This window comes from Amblyomma mixtum, chromosome 6 (genome assembly GCF_055824585.1).
Source record: "Amblyomma mixtum isolate Tamu chromosome 6, ASM5582458v1, whole genome shotgun sequence".
NCBI lineage: Eukaryota > Metazoa > Arthropoda > Arachnida > Ixodida > Ixodidae > Amblyomma > Amblyomma mixtum.
In genome coordinates this window covers 114852595-114870823 of record NC_143017.1, presented here as the reverse complement: position 1 = coordinate 114870823, position 18229 = coordinate 114852595, and the positions used below count along the sequence as shown (strand labels likewise).

At 45.4% G+C, this 18229-nt stretch overlaps 1 protein-coding gene across 2 annotated transcripts in view; it reads right to left on the bottom strand.

Moving 5' to 3' along the window:
• Positions 1 to 6556: 6556 nt before the first annotated feature.
• The window catches only part of LOC149340112 (acetylcholinesterase-1-like), a 28507-nt gene continuing 16834 nt past the window's right edge, over positions 6557 to 18229 (bottom strand). Inside the window, exons 1-3 of one of the 2 annotated variants that reach the window (XM_089548861.1) lie at positions 15361 to 17349; positions 10145 to 10294; positions 6557 to 8099 (exon numbers count right to left, since the gene is read on the bottom strand). In XM_089548861.1, the coding sequence (XP_089404987.1) occupies positions 7898 to 8099; positions 10145 to 10294; positions 15361 to 16964 (1956 nt within the window). In that variant the 5' untranslated portion in view covers positions 16965 to 17349 and the 3' untranslated portion in view covers positions 6557 to 7897. Of the gene's footprint in view, positions 8100 to 10144; positions 10295 to 15360; positions 17350 to 18229 lie in introns of those variants that run through there. The other variant, XM_089548860.1, reaches the window with a different exon arrangement.

The window sequence follows — 18229 nt, the reverse complement described above, 5'->3', positions numbered from 1 at the left end:
TTTGTCGGAGTGGGCGTCAGAAATTTCGTTTTGGCTATGTGGCTACTTTTGGGCTACATCTTTTTCAGGAGTGAAAAAAAATTTTTAAGTAGTTATAATGTGCTCTGTTACAATTATACAGTGAGAGAAATAAAAGGCATGCTGGAATCAAAATGCAAGCTATATCAGGTTAAAGAAATTGAGCGCGTCTGCTACAAAATGACAATATGTAAACGCTGTGTTCGAGAAAACTTATGTGTTTCAGGTGGTCAAGGATCATGTCCTTTCGATTTACGTGAAAGTTGCCCCCTGGAAACACTTCACGACCTATAGATTCCACTTAATCCGCGGACTAACACCGCGCGCGCCACCGAACATAGACTGTTGCCGTCTGCACATGTGAGCGTTCTCTCATTGACGGTGCACCACGGGTGTTCATGGAACCAGAATAGAGGGAAAACACTACGACAACTTCAGTCTCCCTAAGTGGTGCGAATGCGTAAGCATTAAATGCTACTGTTTCGCTTCTGTTGCCTGGTCATGTTAACGGTTAACCGCGTAGACGTGGCCTAGTGGTTTGGGCGTTCGCTTCGGCTGCGGTAGGTGGATGGTTGGAAACCCACCGCCAGGCATGCCCTTTTCTTGTATTGTTTATTCTGGTTCTGCGGACACATTCTGCTCAAGATACGCATGAGGCAAGTAATGCTTACGCATTAATAAGGTCTTTTTGTGTTTCTTTCTATTCACGTGGTGGGCACAGCAAGCGCGGCACTCGCAAGAGCCTACGCTTTTTCTGCAGCCTCAAGCGGCACACGTGCAGTCCTCGAGATTGATTGCGAGCGACGCGAGAGCGCCGTGTCCGTTGCGTAATCTGCGTGCACTCATGCGGAGCCATGGAGCCATCCTTCGGCGCGGCGCGGAACCCACTGTAACTAACGAAGGCGGAATGTAGCTTCAAGAAGGCGCATGCTTTTGAGGTGACGCTCTCAGTGAGAACATTTCTCTTAAAGCATATAAAATTGAAATGTGAGGCTGCGTAAGTATACAGTAAGGTATTTTCACTGTGGATGTCTGTGCGAACATTCAAAAGGTGAAATATTCCTAAACTAGAGCTACGATTGCGTTATATAGCGCCGCCGTTCTTTTCCGCGTGCAGACTGGCTGTCGTCACCTGCCTCAGGTGATATGGCCTACTGCCGCGCCTGCAAAGTGGAACTGCGGCCCCAACTTTAGGACCTGGTTAGCGCACCTGGTTAGCCGCACTGGTTAGCGCGCATGACGGATGCGAAACGTAACAACGGAACGAACACGCCGTGCACACCCCCTCAGACATCATGTGCGTAAATAATATCATATCATAATATCAGACATCATAATATGTAAATATTGCTGCCGAAAATTAATTCAATATAACTTAAGAAATGTCGTCACACAAATAAATATTTTTGGCTACTTTTGGGCTACGCGAAAATTTCGCTTTTGGCTATGTTTGGGCTACTACGGAGGCCAATTTGGCTACCTGAGGTCGTAGCCATCTGGCAACCCTGCCCAGCTCCTCGAGCGCGGCGGTGTCGTTACCATTGACCTTTCGTGACCTCCATGTCATACCACGTGATGCGTGACGCCACAGCAGATGAAAAACAGGGGCCCAAGTCGCGCCGTCGCGCGAGGCGTCGTGACCAAGGATGACCACGTGGTGCGTGACGTCACAGCAGATGAGAAATGGGGGCCCAGCTCGCGCCGTCGCGCGAGGCGTCGCGACCAAGGAGGACCACGTGATGCGTGACGTAACGGCATAGGAGAAACGGGGCCCCAGCTCGCGCCGTCGCGCGAGGCTTCGCGACCAATGTGTTTCCTGCTTCTGCCGCTAGGTGCGCTGTAGTGAACACGTGATGCTGGAGCGGCGGTATACAAGGGGGTGCGCCTGCCTCTGCTAGGCGTACACGGGATAGAGATGCCTCCTGGAGACAGGGCTGCTCGTTGGAATGAGAAGCAAAAGTTGCGGCGTGCTACAGAGACCGATGAAGAGCGTGAAGAACGTCTAGCCAAGCGGCGTGCTCGATATGCAACTCGGCGACAATATGCTTCGCATCTGACTAGGCTTAACCTAAGCTAAGCCTCAGCCATTTTTTTTTTGGTGAACATGTTTTTTGCCGCGATTATTTTTTGCGTTTTTACTTGCACGGAAAGAGTCGGAAGCGAAATCGCAGTATCGAATGCATGAGTTCTGCTTTGCATGTTTTCTTAGGTGCAGTTAGATACATGATTCTGAACCGAATTGAAGTTTTTGTTCTAGCGCGGCCAAGTTTTTTCGAACCGTCAGCTGGTGATTCCAGCGTTGGACACAAGTTATTCATTTTCCTAGTTTGTTTGTTTTTTTCTATTGCGTAAGAACTCGGAGTTTGCGTTTGAGAGATCACGTTGGGCAAGCACCAACCGGATTGTATACATGTTCTATTGGGGTGAACAATTCCTGGTTCTTACTTTCTTTTTTCTCAATGTTACATTGTGGGCTTAGGATGGAATCAGCAAACGCATTTGATATGTGTAGGATAACAAAGGGAAATGAGATGGTTAAGCTTTCGAAGTCTAAGAACACCAAGTTGAAGAAGTAGAGGACGAGGTTGGCCGATGTAGAATGTGGAATGTTTGACATGGACAGAAAGATGGAAGTGATCATGAACCAGAATATCAAGATGTGTGAATATGTGAGGAGATTAGAACGACGCCTCCAAGCTGAAGAAGACGGGACAGCAGCTTTTAATTGCCGATTTCAGATGTCGAAGCAGTACCTAAGCACTGGGAAAGTGGCGACTAAAACTGGCCTCTTTTTGAAGCAGAGTTTCGCAACCGGTAGATTACAGAGTTTTGAGAGCATCCATAAGCTAGAGGCTGTAAACGACGTACGATGATTTGGCAGAGTTCGCTATTTTGATCAAAAATTGTTGACGCACCAAGCGAGGGGGAGGAATAATTGACCACTCACATACTGAAACGCGAAAATAAAGAGGAATAAAGCAGAGGGCTTTGATAAGCTATGTAGCAAGAACCGTGGAGAGAAGGCAATTGGTGGCCAATGACGCGCGAAAGGAAGAGTAGAAAGATGAGCAGCTGCGGAGGAATGGCTCAAATAAAGGAGGTCTGGAGACGGGCGTGGACAGTTTGGTAATGGTGGGAGACCGGAACATACGCATGTGCGAACAAGCGATAAAAAACAGGGCGACTGAAGATGGCACCGTTGTCGAGAGGGCCAGCGAAAGCAATATCAAAAGAAACAAAACGTCATTACGCGATAACAGGAAAGGGCGAAACTGGTTGTGGTTCCTGGAGGCCTGAACGACGTTCTTATGGAACAGGAGGAGCAGTGGCAGAGCGTATAGCAGAAGGAGAAAGCGGAGGGCCTGCGAACGATGATTGCACATGTGGAGATGACGCTATACGAACAAATAGTAGAGAGGTTTATCAGGGCGTACAGAATACTAACTTGAAACAACGAAATCAGGAAGCTAGGAAATGAAATGCGTTTGAGATTGTGGAAATTATCGAAGTGCTGCGAATACTGGGACACAAGAATGGTTGCCAACAGGAGTGTTTCAATATAATTACGGACTGGGAAGAACGATAGAATGCTCAGTGAATGCTGCTCTATGCTGACCGCGCAGAGCCGTAGCTTTTCGAGGGCTTCTGAAAGCTCTCAAGCACAGGGAGTGAAAGGACTCGGAAAGCTTTCGGAATCCGCAATTCACAGTGGAGACCTCTGTGCAGGGACAAAAGCTTTCTTAATTTTTCTAAGGGACACGGGTTTAGTGGACATACTTTGATAGTCATCTAAGGGACACGGTTTTAGTGGACACACTTTGATAATCATGTGTGTTTGTGAGTGCGTGAGTGTTAAGTATGTTTGATGTCACCTTTTTTTTTCTCTCTCTCTCTCTCTTTCACCCCCTTCTTTCACCCTCATCTATAACCAGGCAGACCTCTCCATTACTCATTAAAGTCTTTCTCTCTCTCTCTCTGTGCTGAGCAGGAACGGTGCCTGGAGAACCCCAACTTGAGCACTAAGACAAAGCAGAGGAAGGAATAACAGCGAAATAACAGACGAAAGATCAGGAAGAAGTGTAAGGTCAACGCTATAGCCGACATAAATATTCAGACAGATGGAGCGCCAGTAGAGTAACTTGAAAACAGGCAACAGACAGAAATAGAGGCCTAGCAAAAATGAGAGATCACTGCGGCGACCCGCATTGGGAGATTGCGAAAGCACTGATGCCTCCTCGGCACTCGTCACCTCTCTTTGCCTCTCTTTATCACTTTCGTTTTGTTTTTTAATTCATTTAACTACTGAATTAGTGTAATAACCTGATGCTTTAATTAAAGATCGATTTATTTACTCTGATTATACCTCCTTTTATCTCACATTTTGCTTTTTCAAATTTGGCGCCGCAGTTGCTTTCCCGTCCACTTCCTGTATCCCTGTCCAGCTTAATCAACGCTCCACTGGTTTTTGCTGATAATTAATTAACTAATTAAACTATGTCAATGAGACTTTTTTGTTCGACTAATTATCACTCATGAAAACATTTAAATTTATTTCGAACTTTATTTTCACTCCTTTGCCTATTTTCCCACCATTTTCCCGTCCACGGCTGTTTTCCCGTCCACTGACTATATACCGGATGTCCCAGCTAAATGTAACCAAACTTTTATAAAAGGCGAAGTGTCCTAGTCCAGTGAAACCAACTGAGGGATGTTCATAGTCGCGTGGCCTAGTCTTGAGTATTTTTTTCGCTCTTCAAAGTTTATTAATTACTTAAATTTAATTACCTAACTTTTTAATTATTGACTTCAGGACGAAAGTGTCAATGAAAAAGTTTTACATCGCCTCGAAAAACCGCTAGTAGTGCTGTTTGCGTCAAGTTACGATTTACGTAGCTTCATTTATTGGCCTTAAAAGAAAGTTATCACGTGACCAGCTGCTCGCTCACTTCTCTGCCCCAATGTGCACCCAAAGTCTCATCGAGGAGAGGACTTCAGAAAAATCGGATTTTATTCTTTAAGGCGCCTCTTGGGACGTTGAAGTGGCACAGTTGTCATGTCGAAGCTTTTTCTTATTGTGCGGGTTATGGTTAAAGGCCGGTAAAAAAGCCACTTTACGCAAATATTACTTTGCTGCAAATGTCTCAGTAAGCTGTTTTTCAAAGCGATCTACAACTTTTCCATTTACACTTTGTTCCTCGAGTCAATAATTAAAAAGTTAGTTAATTAAGCTTAACTAATTATTCAACCTTGAAGAACGAAAAAAATACTGCAGACTAGGTCACACGACTCTAAACAACCCTCATTATTTTTTCAGACGGCTAGGACATCCTGTGTTTTTAAAAGCTTGGTTACATTTAGCTGCGACACCTGGTATATCGGCCTGCCTGCCTGCCTGCCGGTGTCTATGTCTATGTCTATGTCCATGTCTGTCTGTCTGTGTCTGTCTGTCTGTCTGTCCGTCCGTCCGTGCGTCCGTCCGTCCGTCCGTCGTCCGTTCGTTCGTCCGTCCGTCCGTCCGTCCGTCCGTCCGTCCGTCCGTCCGTCCGTCCGTCCGTCCGTCCGTCCGTCCGTCCGTCCGTCCGTCCGTCCGTCCGTCCGTCCGTCCGTCCGTCCGTCCGTCTGTCTGTCTGTCTGTCTGTCTGTCTGTCTGTCTGTCTGTCTGTCTGTCTGTCTGTCTGTCTGTCTGTCTGTCTGTCTGTCTGTCTGTCTGTCTGTCTGTCTGTCTGTCTGTCTGTCTGTCTGTCTGTCTGTCTGTCTGTCTGTCTGTCTGTCTGTCTGTCTGTCCGTCCGTCTGTCCGTCCGTCTGTCCGTCTGTCCGTCTGTCTGTCTGTCTGTCTGTCTGTCTGTCTGTCTGTCTGTCTGTCTGTCTGTCTGTCTGTCTGTCTGTCTGTCTGTCTGTCTGTCCGTCCGTCCGTCCGTCCGTCCGTCCGTCCGTCCGTCCGTCCGTCCGTCCGTCCGTCCGTCCGTCCGTCCGTCCGTCCGTCTGTCTCTGTCGCCCGTCCGTCGGTCGATCCACCCGTCTGCCCATTCATTGCAATATTGAAAGTATTTGTAAGTTCATTGCCATTTTTTTACCGCTCTTTGCAAACACTATTCCCTCATGCTTTTCAGTAGGGTAATTGGTCAGTTCGTCTTCACACCATTTCAAAAACGTGGAAATTGCGCGTAAATTATATAACTCCTACCCTTCACTTTTTATTGGTTGGTGCAGAAGAAAGTAAAAATGACTGATTTTCAGAAACCCATGCTCTGAGTTAAGTAGGCGATAGTTGCATGCGTGTCAGTTACGTACAGAAATATACTAATATTACACGATATTTTTGTTGTTCTTTAGTAATAGCTCCCCACTCAAAAATTAAATACATGAAATGGTTATGAGAATTTGAGCCTTTTGGTGCTCCCCTTGTAGCAACTGCTTAAACTAATAGCCTCAAAAGGACAGATGGCTCTACGGAACACTTGGTGTCTTTGTATTTCAGGTGTGCATAAGTTCACAGCCAGGTACAAAAGCCGGGTACTCAGCAAACCAAATATGAAGCAGAAGGTGAAATCAGGTTTATTTTGTCTATTGCTGTACACAAGAAATGGTTTGTGCAACATCGTCATCATCAGCCCGACTACGCCCACTGCAGGGCAAAGGCCTCTCCCATGTCTCTCCAATTAACCCTGTCCTTCGCCAGCCGCGGCCACCATATTCCCGCAAATTTCTTAATCTCATCCGCCCACCTAATTTTCTGCCGCCCCCTGCTACACTTGCCTTCTCTTTGAATCCACTCCGTTACCCTTAAGGACCAGCGGTTATCTTGCCTTCTGCGATATCCACGATTCACACCACTGAGATGAAAATCGCAATCAGATCAAGCTAGCAGATGATGGGTGATAGAAGTTAAGTTTAAAAAAACTGACTCCTTTATAAACGAGGTAGTTGCTTTTATAATGAATAAAAGCGGAAGGAATGGACTGAATGTTGGCCACATGTTTGCGTTATAATTTCTCGCTCGGCTTGAGGGATATACTGGGATTTATTGTTTTCTTAATCTCTAAGTTTCTGCACAGGTAGCGACCAACTTTCGCATCCTGCATCATACCAAAGATAAATTTGCGCCACCGATTTCATGCTGCCATGATAAAATGCGAAATACATTATTTCACTTGAATCTTAGACCAGATCGCACCTTCCTCTCCATATGACCTTCTGGAAAAACCAAACGCACAGTAGAGGTTAAGAGGTAGAGATTTAAGCAATAATATATGGTGCACGCCCACATATGCTAGTGTTCCTATTTAGCAAGCTTTCCATACAAGGTAGGTGTTTTACCATTAAGACAACTTGCGTAGTTGCAAATGATGTGCACTTTTTTTTGCAGCTGACCTTATATTCTTATCTAATCTGGACGTGAAATTTCTCGGCTGCTCTGCTTATCGGCTATACTTTTCTTATCACAGCGTCTTACCCGCGTCTGTCCTCGAAAGGTAGCCTTTGGCATACTCGGGCTACTCAGGCCAGTTAGGGAAGCCCTCCGGAGTGTCCCATGCTATTGGAGTTATTGCTCCAAGGCAGCGATAACTATAAAACTCATCTACATGCAGCCGACTACTACGAAAGTGGCTTGCTTAGTTTTCTTAGATGGCTTTGACGTGAGAAAAATTTTTGCTACCGTGGACAGCGACATATTTTTCTTCTCCTCAGATGATTTTAGAAAGCAGCAAAGCTTTTCTTTACGCGCAAACGACTGCAGGTACCAACTATAATCTGTAAGCACCTTGGAATGCCTGTCGTAGGCCTTATTACTGCGATACCAGGTATGTTCGCACGAAAATGAAGAAAGAGAAAGCTAACTTTTTGCGGAGTCCTTCACCACCATGTTTGCTGCAGTGTTCACGTGCTAAGCACTTTTGCATTTAAACACGCTGCCACACCAGCTGCAAGCACAAGCATTCCAGGTAGGCGGATGTTCTGCGGTGACGAGGACGCAGAGTGGCCTTTCCCCAGATGTGGTATTTTCTTCTTAGTCGTGAAGCTTGAGCCCGGCTTTGTTGGCTTAGCTGTAGTAGTAGGTCTCGTTCCCTTGGAGAGACCACTGAAAAAGCAGGAAAATGCCGAAAAGCAATTACTTTCATCTCCTGTCAACGTTTTTTCATCTTTGATGCTATTTCTGCAGTTTACGCGGAAGTATTAAGCGAAATGGATGCGTGCCCACTCAGTGCACGTTTAAATTTCCGCGTAACGCGTAGAGCCAGTATAAATGAACGAAGGACCATCGGCCGTCCTTCTTGCGTCGGGGCGGTTACGGCCTGTGTGGAATGCCTCCGGCGAGGTCGGAGAAGCTTTCCTACTCAGGAATATTTGCTTTGGTGTTTTAACTGCATCACATCTAAACTCATAATTATGCAGTAGTGGATCGTGAGCTCATAATACCATGCCATAGACTGCTATTTACATATTTCATCATTCACGTCAAGTCTCTAAGAGGCCTTATGAGCATGTAAGTCAAAAGCATATGAAAGGGACCCACACAGAAAACACAACTTGCGGCCAAAACCTCGCATATAAATGAAAAGATGAGTCTCTGGGTCTTATGCAGTAAACAAACAGATTTGCGGGTGACGAGCTATCAGCAACAAAAGTTTAGTAAAGCATTGTGTTGCCATCCGTGGTTGTGCGCTTTGGTTCCTCGCTTGGAGGTACTCGTATAGCCTGTTCTTTCGCTTGTGCTTAAGCAGTTGGAAGTCTGATCCCGTAGTGTCGTTTTCGTTTCTGTTTCCTGTCCTGTCTTATTCGCGCAGTCCTACCTTTTATTGAACTATCCTCTCGGTAAGGCGTGATGTGGACACAGAAGTGCAGGCTGCCCCTATCATTGTCAGGCCGCTTTCTCACGTGGTCTAACGTTCGGATTTTTTCTTGGTTTATTTAATATCATTAATTTATAAAATACTGACTGCTGCATTTTGGCATTGGTTGCAAAAGGCAGTAGTGGTTCCATGTATGTATCCCGACAGTCATTTGATTGTTGCACCTGAGTCAACTGTCAAAAAGATCTTACTTGCGTGAACTGCCTGCAAGATTTGAGGCTACAAATTCCCTCTATTCAAGAATAAATCTCTAGCCATAAGACATCATTCGTGCCTTCTCCATATATTCTCTTTTTTTCTTTTCGGAGTAAGCCCCGAGAGCACTCCAACTCATCGGGTTCTTTACTCGCCAGGTATTTTTTAAGCGCCCCAGGCACATTTCCCTTACACACACGAAGCGATTGAAGAAATCGCGATTCATGTACAGGTACTTTCGTGGGAGGCAGTTTGTCAAAAATTATGCATGCAGTAACAAAACCCCATAAACTGCGACTTTCGGGAAGGAAGTTTGAAGAAGCTCAGCCAAACAACTTCGAAGAAGAAGAGCATATTAAACTGCTTGGTCGCCCTACGAAAACGGGACCACATTGAGGATAGATGTGAGAAAGATAGCGACTGGCGAGGTATGAGTATTTCAGGGACACGGGGAATATAACTGAAAAAGGAAAACGACATCCGCTTAAAACGCGTGATTCAAAACGAGTAGGGCGTCGTCTGCCTGCTTGTCACAAAACGAAAGTGCATTAGCTCACATTATCTCAACAACTGCAGTTAGGATTGCCCGCTAGGGATTGCGGGGCAATGCGCCGTTGGGTGACATTGCAGTCGGCCTGTCATCTTGCTGTTCAGTTAAACTCCTAGATTTTACGGTCCCTGATAAACCTTTGTTGCTTTCGGACACCAATTTGTTGCAGTGTTGCGCAGATAAAAAATTAAATAGCTGTTTCCTAGGCAGGATAAATTTATGTGCCTTCCTGACATTATGGCAGACGCCATTTGATCTGAAAATGATTTTTCGTCCAGGAAAAAAATTTGTTTTTGTTTCAAATCACGCCACCAGGCGCTTTTGGCACCTGACAAAATGTTTCACGTTTACACGTGTGGCAGTAATGAAAGGCACGCCTCACTTTTCCGCGAACGCCGATGTTCAGATGACCTGGCATGCATCCGTCAAGGACAGTGGAACGAAAAACACGGAGTCAATGAGGACAAAGTTCGAATGTGAATAGCTCCTAGACCCCTCTGTGTTTTCAAGTGTTTGGGCGTCTTTTACCTCTTGTAGAGAAGTGGTTTCCAGAGCTCGCAGCGCTCACGCTTGGTGTCTCGAACGACGGTGTAGTTGTTGGGCTTCAACACCAGCACTCGGCGGCTCTCTGTCGTGTACTCGGGCCACTCCACGTGCGGGTGAGGAATCACTGGTTTCCTGCGATGTTTATTAGAGCAAAATAAAACTGAGCATATGCAGGGCTCTTATGCAAACAGCTGTGCGATTTCTGTAGGTATACGAACAGGAAGTAATCAGCTCAGAATAAAAATATTGCTGAAGTGTTTTTTTTTTTTGACGATGTAGGAAGTTCGTTGCTTCCAGAAGATCCATTGCGCTCTGAGGAGGAAACTGTAAATGACTTCGCGCTGGAGGACCTTGGAAGCTTGCCAACTGTCTGAGGATGGCATACACAAGGCCCCAAACGGAACTTCTCGAATAGAAACGGCAGCACAAAAAAAAAATCCTTCGCTGAAAGCTGATTTAGAAAGCAAAACAAGCGTTATAATTAGAAGAATAAATAAAACGTTTAAAACACCGGAAATTACCAAATTTAAAGAATGTAGCTATAATGCCTCAATTTCCAGCTGTACTTAAATTTAGCAAAGTTGTGTGCAACGTAGCAAGATGATTGTGAACTGCAAAGTTCCAATGAAAAAGAAAAACTGAACTCTATATAACGTTGATGAAATAGTAGTGATTACTTGCACGATTCTGACCTGCATTTTAATTGCTATGCGTGGAGTGCGCCTGGAGTATTTGGTAGTTTGCAGTTGCTCATAAACTTGGGTATTTCTGATCTTTGAAATCTCTAGTCTTATAACTGTGAGTTTTCTAGTTTGAACTCGCTAGTTGCTTCAAAAGACCAAAAAAAAAAGCTAAAGACCCACATCCTTTTGCTGGCACTTGTGCTCGACCACACCAAGCACTTTTGTTTTGTGGAAGCGCAAACGAAGGCAATTTCGTCACTGTACTTAAGAAGACTGAAAATCTCAAATTTTTATGAAAACGATCCGCATATATCGCAGCCGAGTGTGACCCGCTTTTGTACTTTTGCTGAAGGCTCCTACGTTCTGAAGATCGTCATGCAATTGTCGCACAACGCATCTTCTACTCTGTCAAAGATAAATTGACGTTTTGCGCATGAGTGAGACAGGCAAAGCTTGAAACATACTATGTCACTCTTAGGTTATTTTGCGTGGCACCTGGATGAAGTTGCAAGGTTTATTGCGTCTTTACAAGTTCTTATCGGTGCTTCAGGCACACAAAAGCAAGAAGACGCTGCCATATCACGTAGTTGGTAGACCACTGTCGTGAAGTCGTGAGTTCGTATCTCACTAGCGGCATGTGGTGGTTTTTTCTTCCTCTTCTTAAAAAATTACGCTACTAATTTCTCTTTGATGAACACTAGAAGATTGTTTTAAAAAATTCCCTCGTGTTTTCCTTATTTTGACTGCCTGGTGACCTCTTTTGTTTGTGACTGATAACGAACCTCTCATTTCTTTACCCATATCTTCTCAATAGCATAACGAGGGCTTTGGTTTTGGCAGGCATGATGCCATGGGTCGCGTATGGTTCTCGCACAGCCTTCGCCCTCATCGTTCACTCGAGGTGTTACAGAACGCGCAACGCCCGCCGCTATGAACGGGTGTGGCGCTGGTGAACACTCTAAAGGTTAGATTGCTGGCAACACAACTGCACTCTCAAGTAGATTAGACAACGACCGCCATATCTGTTTGGTAATCACGAAAAACAACATACAGAGGCCGTGGGTTCGAATCCCACTGGCGACATGAGGTTATTTTTCTTCTTCTTAGTAATTATAATTATAATAATAATAATAATAATAATAATAATAGCTTTATTCACACCACGAAAACACGATGTGGGAAGCTGCATAAAAAGCACTCTTATTACCAGCTTGGCAAAGCCGTTCCTTACACTGCCAATTTCCCTTAGCAGTGACAGCAGGAAATTGTCAAATAAATACATAAAATAGAATTAGCACCCCAAACTCGTGCAGGCAAGAAAAGGAAAAGGGGGTATACTCGCCGCGGTGGCTCAGTGGTAAGGCGCTCGTCTACCGAGCCGGAGTACCCGGTATCGAACCCGACCGCGGCGGCCGCGTTTCGATGGAGGCGAAACTCAAGAGGCGCCCGTGTGCTGTGCCACGGCCGCTTGATGCAAAGCGCAAAGCACCTCGCTTTGCGCTTTGTATCTAGCGGCCGTGGCTGTGCGATGTCAGTGCACGTTAAAGATCCCCAGGTGGTCGAAATTATTCCGGAGACCTCCACTACGGCACCTCTTTCTCTCTTTCTTCTTTCACTCCAACCTTCCTCTCTTCCCTTACGGCGCGGTTCAGGTGTCCGCCGATATATGTGAGACAGATACTGCGCCATTTCCTTTCCTCAAAAAAACAATTTACAATTTATTTTAAAATTCAGTTATGCTTCTGGCAAAAAATGATTGCAGTAATAATTTCCCGTTGACCAACCCAGAAAATGAAAAGGAAAACATTCTTTTACGCTCTCCGTGGTTTTGGTTACTGTTCGGTTTCTTAATACAAATTTCAATGAGTTACGCGTTAGAATTGCTCGATCGCATCAATATTTTCCGCATAATTTTCGCAAAACCTGTTAAGGTAGATGTATTTTCAACTCTGCAGCTTGATCTTATCCATTGCTGAGATTCACCGCGTTGGGTTCTCAGGCGTCAGGATATTTCGCTTTAATTTTAAGTTACATGTACCTAAAAATGTTGTCATTTGGAAAATTCGCAATAGTGTGGAAAAAGGGCCGGTGAAATTTATGTATTCGAATTATCTTCGAAGGCAACAAACTACAGAAATTTTCGCCCGTCATTTTGGTCCTTATCATTTAAATTGAGCCGTCATCTGAAGTCGTGTCTATTAAGAAATGTAAATCATTTTAGGCAACTTTGTTTTCCTTAGAAATCTGCATATTCTCATTGATATGTTTCTTGCGAGCGGTTCGAGCTGTTTTATATATACGGAATAACCTTAAGCATATCATCAGAAGCATTGTAAATGAAAATATATAAGCCTAACGGCGCTTGTTCTTCCAATATATGAGAAGCTGATGCTTTAAGTGTGCCGTGATCGGTCGTTTTCCAAATGACTGCTTGCTGCGCGGGAAAAATTCAGTGCATAGGCCGCGGAAAAAAATATTGCAATGTAAAGAGGTGTGCAGTACTAAATTGCCTCTAGAGGTAATCAGTTAATCTCCAACTTTCCCTGCTAAGCAGTATTATACCCGGATGTTGGTAAACTAATAAGAAAAAATAACATTTTCAGCTGAAAAAGACCTAAATATATTAAACCAAATCACTACATCAATTTCTTTCGGCGGGCGGGGGTTGTGAATATTTGAAATTTTCTAATAGCGAAACGAATATATTCCTAATCAGTCCTCTGAGCGGATAAAGTACTCAATTTTCAAAATACTTAAAACGAATCGAATATGTTATGAATTTCTCGGATATTCTTCAAATAACTAGTCCGAAGTGTGACTTAGCTCCACATAGCTTTATTCCGCGAATGTTTCCAAAATAGGGCCCACTCCTACGCGGGAAGTATTCTGCACAGGAAGTATTCGGCGCCATGACGCGTTCCTTTTTTGCACCCGAATTCAAAATGCTCATACAAGTGAACGTCTTCGGCGTGGCTTTTAATTGTGAATCAGTTGTGGAGCATTGCAAGGTACTGCTATGAACATATGGATCAAAATGGTAAAATTATCCGTTGCTTACCAAAAGGTACATTTTAGAGTTTGTCCTGCGCTCACACCGAGTATAGTTAAGGCTTTGTAGCTGTATGGCTGCGCTTGGGTGGATGTCAATGAGAAATTACTCCCTTATTACAAATCTACTCCACCTTGGGGGATTCCCCTAAACATTTGACCAACACTGTTCCCACTTCGAGTTATTGATCAATTCGCTCTCGCCCTACCGTAAGCTTGCCGTCCCGGTTAGCTCAATTGGTAGAGCGACTGCTCCGGTGAAGCGGTGGTCCCGGGTTCGAACCCCGGACCAGGACGAATATTTCTTTAACCACGAAGTTTCTGAGAAAGCTGTATAGCTTTCCTTTGTAGCCGTATGGCTGCGCTTGAGTGGACGTCAGTAAGTAATTACTCCCTTATTACAAATCTACTCCACCTTGAGGGATTCCCCTAAACATTTGGTCATAGCTAAGGCTTCTGTAGAAAATCAATGAGGCATTATTTTTACAATAATTCTGCGGCAACTGGGGAATATTTAAAAATGCTGTTGTGAACATATTGATTTTAATCGTCTAATATTTAATTTCTTACCAAAATCTTTCTTTTAATGTGTATCTAAGCTAAGCTACCAATAAAGTGCGTCTTGACAATAAGCAGCATAAAACTACGAGCGTGGGATCTCCGAATGCATTAATCGATATAGTGCAGTGTTGCGATATGCGAAAAAAATGCGTTCATAAACAACCCCCTGTTAAAAAATGTGCTTGTCCACAATTTCTGGGTATACATTGCCTCTAAGAGTGGACGATGCCACAGGACTCAAGCTTGTTTAGCAAATCCTACCGCAGTAGTAGTCTCAATATTCATGACTCGTACGTTGCTCACGCCCTTCTTTTCTACTGAGGCGTGGCGCTAGTTTATTGACTATCGTTACCAACAGATAATAGTAATTTTCTCATACGTATACGACATGTCAGTAATAGAGCTAACTTACTGATTTTTTGTTGCATACCGCTAGTTGAGAAGAATGTTGCATACTTTGACAGCTATAGTTGTTATTCCATACATTATTACGCCGTACAGCAGCCGCACTGCAAGTGCTCAGTGGTGTCGCACGATTACTCTATTTGTAGAAATATTAACTAAGGTAGCGAATAATCTGAAAAATATAGCAATCGTATTTCATTAAACTTTTCATTCTTGGATTCGTATTCGGTACGCTTTTCAAAACATACTATTCGGAAAGACTTATAAATTTGACATGAAATTTAGAATCTATACGAGCTGTTAGCTTGGACCTTTGGTTTTATGTACCCGGTGAAGGATGTGGTATATCTGGCTACACTTAGTACACCCGTAACAAATTCGGTACTTAATACCGGTGCGTAGTCTTGGAAGGGAAGCAAATGAACTTTTCTACCGCACAGCCATGTCTTATATGTGCAAAATAATGGATATCACGTCAGTGGCAGCCACAAATTTTCTTACCCTGTTCGAGCAAAAGCATTGAAAGCAGCGACGAGTTCCTTCATGAACTGTTCTTCTTCGCTGGTGTAGTCCTGAGTCGCCAGGAACTTCTTGCCCATTCTCCCAAAGGGGTCTGTATAACGGCTTTTGTCCTTGATGAACGGGAGGGAGCCGAGCGTGTACATGACGTCTTCGCCGTGAGCAACGCCCATCCATTTGGGATAGAAACTGTGAGATGGCTTGTAGGCGAACTCGTATTTATACGTCTTGACCCCACTCTCAGAGACACTATCCGCGAACAGCAGCGTAGGACAGTAGAAGAGCGCGTCGCCAATCATATCCCCCACAGTGTCTCGGAGTTGTTCGTAACTAATATCGTCGTCTACGTCACCGAAATAAGCGCTTACGATGCGGCGCGCTTGGAACATGGAAGCTCTAAACGCCTGAGTTATCACGACAGTGGCAACAGGCCTGTACTCAGTTAACAACACTTCCACTACTTCGGGCAACAAGAGAGCAGCAAAATGGAAGAACACACCAGCCTCGTTCTCCGTGTTTCCCAAAACCACTTCTTGGACGTTAACCCTGCTCCAAGTCTCTGGGGAAGTAAGAGAGAAAGGCACGAATTCGTCGTTGTCTATCGGCGCGAACGCATGCTGCACAAAGTCAAGTTTCTCGAGCTTCTGAATCATCTCGGCGGGTTCCTGCTTTTGTAGGCATCTAATGGCTTCTTTCATCTGCTCGTCGAGCGTCTTCGTCAGGTCGTAGCAGCCTAGTGTCGCTGCTACGTTGATAAACTTTCCTTTACCTTTCAAGTAATCCATGGGGGTGAGGGTTAGAGGTGCGCCGCTTTGCATTATCGCCCTTCTGAATAGCCCTTTGCTGTGCGGGCTGACGGCATGTATTGCGATTGAGATGGCTCCAGCACTTTGGCCGAACACCGTGACGTCGTCCGGGTCCCCGCCGAAGGCAGCGATGTTCTTGCGAACCCATTTAAGGGCTAGATTTTGATCCCAGAGGCCAACGTTGCCTGGCAGCTCCGGAACTTCCAGTGACAAGAAGCCGTGAAGACCCACGCGATAATTGAAAGTCACGAACACAACGCCAGACAGGGCGACGAAATTTGCTGGATCGTGGAGAAAAAGGGCGGAATCTCCCCACTGGAAACTGCCGCCATGAATAAAAACAATTACTGGAAGCTTTCCTCCATACTTCTCTGTCTCTGGAACCGCCGTGTAGGGCCGCCAGACGTTGATCTGTAGGCAGTCCTCCGACGATCCAGAGTAGTTAAGGGACAGACTCCCGAACAGGGGAATTGGAAGCTGCCGACATGGCTTGGGCTTACTTGAAGCATTGTAAACTGCTTCCCACGGTGAGACTGGCACGGGTTTTCCAAACCGCAAGTCGCCAATAGGCGGCTGGGCGTAAGGTATTCCAAGGTAGGCGTACAGTTCCTTGCCGCCTACTTGTATGTTCTGGCCTGTGACGAGTCCGGAATCAATTCTAACTACTGGGGCGTCGCTTGTAGCACATACGGTTGTGACGAGGAACCATACTGAAATCTTCAGCATTAAAGCATGGACACACGAGGTTCCAGGGCAGGAGACCGCCGAAGACGTTGGCATCGTGGTCGGAAGAATAGCGCGGCGTTTCGTTCGACTGCCGAAGATCTCTGTGCGCGCATCTCATTCCCTATTAGAACAGCAGTCACTGGAGAGACGGGCGCCTCTTTCTCGCGTGATGAGGGTACACGCTTATCTTCTGTGCTGTGATGCGTGCCGGCTCATTGCCTATTCGATTTGTCCTTGAGGCATCGCCCTGAAAGAACGCGTCCACTTTTGTAAGGTTCAGGTATAATCACTTCCAGCTTTTCCCGGAACATACCTTAAGCCTGATACATTGCCAGGAGCGCTTGTCTGCTTGTTTTTGGCGAGGCTGCTGTCTCCCTTTTCCTCGTTCTGTTCATCAATTCTGTCGCAAACCGATGCACTGGCACGCAATGCTGACAGCCTGTCATGATTCTAGATACAAATCTCGATGTTAGAGGAAGCCCGAGAGCCTTTTGTATTCCTTCTTCTGCAGAAAATTTGCTTCCTTTGGGCTCTTTTTTCGCAGAAATAGACGTAAATGTTTCTGCAATCTGCGTTTTTCACACGGCTGCTCCGCGCATGCGCGTCGCCCATCCTCCACCCTCTCGCGAGCTTCACTGGTCGAATACAAACCACCATGTTCTAGTGTGCATGCTTAGTTGATAATGATGATAGGTTTAAGCGCCAGACAGCTGTAGCGTCAAGCACGCACCTGCCGCTTCGGATGCGCAGGGGGAAGCTGACTGTACCTGCGTCGCCAGCGTTCGTTTGTATTCAACTTTTAACGAATTTTCTGGTTAGCAGACGAATTTCCGCGCAGTGCGTATATGAGCGTCACACCTTGTGAAAGAAACGCATCCCAGCATTTCCTCGGCACTATTACCAGCTGCTGGACAGGTTGATCGAGCCGGAGAAGTTAATGATCCCCGATTCTGAAAATATTAGAAAAGTTACCCCGCCGCGGTGGCTCAGTGGTTACGGCGCTCGGCTGCTGACCCGAAAGACGCGGGTTCGATCCCGGCCGCGGCGGCTGAATTTCGATGAAGGCGAAATTCTAGAGGCCCGTGTGCTGTGCGACGTCGGTGCACGTTAAAGAACCCCAGGTGGTCGAAATTTATTTCCGGAGTCCTTCACTACGGCGTCCCTCATAGCCAGAGTTGCTTTGGGACGTTACACCCCAATAAACGAAAACCTATTCGAAAAATTCAACTTTGCTTTACTGCTCATCGATCTGCAGTATTCACTGTATTTTTGCTCCTCGTTATTTTCAGTACATAGGAATTGCGATCTAGGAATGTTTT